This window comes from Atta colombica, unplaced genomic scaffold, assembly GCF_001594045.1.
Source record: "Atta colombica isolate Treedump-2 unplaced genomic scaffold, Acol1.0 scaffold81, whole genome shotgun sequence".
In the NCBI taxonomy this organism is placed as follows: domain Eukaryota; kingdom Metazoa; phylum Arthropoda; class Insecta; order Hymenoptera; family Formicidae; genus Atta; species Atta colombica.
In genome coordinates, this window is record NW_017259574.1 from 337,963 (window position 1) to 342,422 (window position 4,460).

At 29.5% G+C, this 4,460-nt stretch overlaps 1 protein-coding gene across 1 annotated transcript in view; it reads left to right on the top strand.

Moving 5' to 3' along the window:
• Positions 1 to 1,795, top strand: part of LOC108692720 (sugar transporter SWEET1-like) — a 42,827-nt gene extending 41,032 nt beyond the window's left edge. The window contains exons 3-6 of the mRNA XM_018201111.1: positions 958 to 1,081; positions 1,162 to 1,317; positions 1,429 to 1,548; positions 1,645 to 1,795. Of these exons, the coding sequence (XP_018056600.1) occupies positions 958 to 1,081; positions 1,162 to 1,317; positions 1,429 to 1,548; positions 1,645 to 1,758 (514 nt within the window). The 3' untranslated portion in view covers positions 1,759 to 1,795. The remainder of the gene's footprint in view (positions 1 to 957; positions 1,082 to 1,161; positions 1,318 to 1,428; positions 1,549 to 1,644) is intronic.
• The last annotated feature ends 2,665 nt before the right edge of the window (positions 1,796 to 4,460 follow it).

Below are 4,460 nucleotides of genomic sequence, written 5' to 3' on the forward strand. Positions count from 1 at the left end.
AAATTAATCCAAATAACTAAACTCCTTATTATAAGAAAGAAAATAATTGCTTAGCACAAGTTTCCCTTCAGTTGCCATAGTCTATTTAAGAAAATTATTGTCTAAGTATTGCCATCAAATTGCTCGTAATCATTGGTGGCAATAAAAATCGGCAATGCAATAGACAAAATTGGAAATCGTTTTGGATAGACTTCTAAAAAGGTGAACTCCCCATTTTTCTTGTCAATTGATATACTACTGTATTTGATGCCCTGACGGATATGATAATGAAAATTGCTGACAAAGTCAAAATTTAAAAAACAATTTTTTTCATATGTTTTCGCGCGTTTTGTGTAAAAAGTCGTACGCTCCTGAGCAGGGAGAAAGGTGGGGTGAAAGTCACTTCCCGTGGAAGTCGTGCGCCTCTAAGCGGGGGAGGGGGGGAGGTGGGGTACGAGTCGCTTCATTGGAAAGTTGTGCGTCCTTAGGCAAGGGGAAAGGTAGTGTAGATCTCGCTTCGCATGGAAGTTCGAACGCACGTAATAAATCACTATGGCAACTATTGGAAATAAATAATTTAAAAAATATGTAAATTAATGTTTTTCGACCTCCCCCGATTGTTTATCACTATCTAAGTCATAATAAAGATTATCAACATTGCAGCCAAAAAATGTCGAAATTTGAAAAACATTATTCTGTATAATTATCACATATACGCGCGCTCGCGCGCGCGTGTGTGTGTGTGTGTGTGTGCGTGCATGCGTGCGTGCGTGTGCGCGTGTGCGCGTGTGCGTGTGCGCGTGCGCGTGTGCGCGTGTGCGTGTGCGCGTGCGCGTGTGCGCGTGTGCGTGTGCGTGTGCGCGTGTGCGTGTGCGCGTGTGCGTGTGTGCGTGTGTACATATACATATTCATACACTAATAAATAATAAGAAAATTAAAGTTAATTGAAATATGTAACTAAATGAATAAATTTTTTAGGTGTATATTGATGCTTCGATACGCTTGGATGTTAGGTGATTCTAACATGATAAATATTAATATATTTGGTTTATTGACAAATATGATTTATATGATAATTTACTATTATTATGCACCAAATACGGTACTTTATCTGACTATTGAAACATACTTGATTTGTAATTAATCGACACTTTTTATTATATAATGTTTTTTTTTTTTTAGAAGGAGGTACTTAAATTAATATATAAAGTAACAATCTTTGTTGGAATTTTTCTTGTCTATGCACAAATGGAACATCCAGCAAATGTTGAATTTAGATTCGGTATTGTGGTTACAGTACTTCTCCTTCTTTTAATTGCAGCTCCTCTTGCGCATCTTGTGAGCAAATCTTGTTTTCTAATATATCTTAAATATTTTAAAATATGTATGTGTATTTTAATCATAGTTATAATATGATAATATAATTAAAATATTTGTTTTTTCTTTTAGAAAAATGTTATAAAAACGAAAAACACAGAAATTCTTCCATTTCCACTTATATTTATGGGTACATTAGTTTCATTTCAGTGGTTATTGTACGGCTTTATCATTGACAATGTTTTTATTATTGTAAGTATTTACAATGCAATTATAAAAAATAATTTTTATAATATATATTACATATATTAATAATATTATATATAATATAATATGATATATTATTAGTTTCAGAATGCAATTGGTTTCATTCTTAATATAGCTCAGTTATCTTTGTTCGTGATATTTCCATCTAAAAAATCACAAGTTGACTTATTGAATGACCACAGAAAGGAAAATTAATTTTTTTAATTTTTTAAATAAAAAATATTTTTTATTTGAAATTATTCTCTATATACATATATATATATATACATAAATCAATAGTATTATACTGAATATATTTAAAGCTTATAAGAATATTCCAAGAAAGTCGTAGAAAAGATTACAATTAAGTTTTATATACAGAGTGTACAAAAATTCTGGATCCCTTAAATGTCTTGAAAACTAAGCATTTCTGAGAAAAATTTCACACTAAAGTTGTAAGGTTAAAAATGATCTATTTATTGACCTTATCAATTTGATCTTGGATGTTATTAAGGTCAAGTCAAAGTCAAAGATTTTTTAAATATTCTATTTTTAATTTTAGAATTTAATAGCGGATGTCAGAAGCTTTTCAAAACACTATAATGAAGCCTTTTTTTAATCAGTACTTTTTAAGTTATGAGACTTGAAAGTTACAGAACCATTAGCATTAGCTAAGTGCTCGTATTCCTTTTAATGATGCGTATGATGCGTACCGGCGGTTCTGCAACTTTTAAGTCTCAACTTGATTAAAAAGAAGCTTCATTAGTATTTTGAAAAACTCCTGACATTAGCTATTAGATTCTAAAATAAAAAGGTGTTTTGTTTAAAAAAATCAATTTGGCCTTGATTTAACGTTGGTGCTATAAGGTCAGTAAATGATCATTTTCAATTTTTGAATAAAATATTTTTCTCAGAAATGTTTACTTTTCAAAATATTCAAAGGATCCAGGACTTTTGTACACCCTTTTATCATATAATATCTCTATATTTAATAAATATCTCTATATAATATCTTTATATTTTTCTTTATTATTATGTGACACATTCTCCAATCAATTTAGACATGCGTATAGAATGAAATATTTACATCCATATTATATAATATATTAAAATATAAAAGGATTATAGAATAGATAATAAAATAGTATTTATATTGCATTTATATATAAAAATATTCCAAATTTATACAACAATAAAATAAAATCAGACATCAGACATCAAGAGAAGCAATAATATCTATATAATTGGATTGCATTAAAAAGTAAACAAATAAGAAACTTATAAATGTATTTTCTTTAATAATAATTTCTATTACGAATAAAAACATTCGAAATTTTGAAAAATATTATTTGTTTATTATTTGTTTAAAGAAAATGTATTGAGTCAAATAAAATGTTACAGATTAATATCTTAGAATTCTTTATTCTGTAACTCTTAACGACAGTGTTGATGTTGATGTGTCCTTATAGCTTTTCTACCTTCTATACATAAAAGCAATATATATAAATGTAATATAATACATGGTATCCTACATAACATATATTAATTATTAATATCACACAAATATCATGTTTCCATTGCAATATTACAATGAAATCTATAATAGCAAAAATATCATTGAAATATAAAAATGTCACAGTAATATTACAATGTCCGCGAAAATGAATTACAAGAATATTATTGAGATATATCACAAAAATATCACTGTAATATTATGTAATATTTCCGTGATATATATTTATATGCAATGTTTATATTTATGTAACACTTATTGGGAAAAATTAAAACATTTTAAAGACTTTTTAAAAGAATTTATTGAATTGATATTCTTAATATTAGTTTAAAAATTATCCCATATACAGAGTGTCTCAGAAATAAGGTAGGAGCTGCATTGGGAGCGTATAATGTGTCAAGGGGAATAAAAAGTCTGTTATTATTTTGAGATATTTGCTGTTTTCGAATTAAAAAGTAAAGTAAAACGTATAAGCCAAGTAAAACCGCACAATAATTCGTAGCATGGCCCATCGTGCCTCATTCTTGGCGACACGTCATTGCCACCGCTATCGACTGAGATGAATTCGCGCAGATTGACTTATACGTTTCCTTTTTTAATTCGAAAACTACAGCGAATATCTCAAAATAATGAGACTTTTTTGTTCCCCTTGACTCATTCTACGCTATGTATACAATATTAATTAGAAAATAATACTGATTGTCAATACAAAATAACTATTATATAATAATATTATAAACTGAAAACGTTATAATAAACTAAATATCACTCATAAAATTATGTGCGCGTACATATAATTTTGTGATCTTTTAATAACATCTTAACGACACTTCTAATGTTAATAAAACATCACAAAAGCATTATTAATTCCTATATATCAGGTAATATCACAATAATATCGCAGCAGTATTGCAGTATATTACATAATACAGAAATATTACATAATACAGTGTAATATACAGAAATATTAGGTGTACAACTTTGCTTCCGCCGTTTTCCTATAGAGGCTTTAGCGGTAAGTGGTGGTCGAAATAAATAGATCATAGACGTCATACAATAAACTTGGGCATCTGTCAACATAACCCCATAGAAACATTAGTCGATTTGTGTCTGCATCATAAAGTTATTCTCGATTGAAAATGTCAGTTTACGAGCCAAATTCTCGTCATTTGCGGGAGGTTTTAATTTTTTGCTTCAATATGAAGAAATCTGCGGCTGAGGCTCATCGAATGCTCTCAAATACTTATGGTGAGGCCGCTATTAGTGAAAGAATGTGTCGTGAGTGGTTTCAACGCTTCAAGAACAGTGATTTTGACGTCCAAGGTCATGCTCTGTATTTGGTGGGACCAGCTCGGCGTAGTGTATTATGAACTGTTAAAACCGACTGAAACAATCACAGGCGATC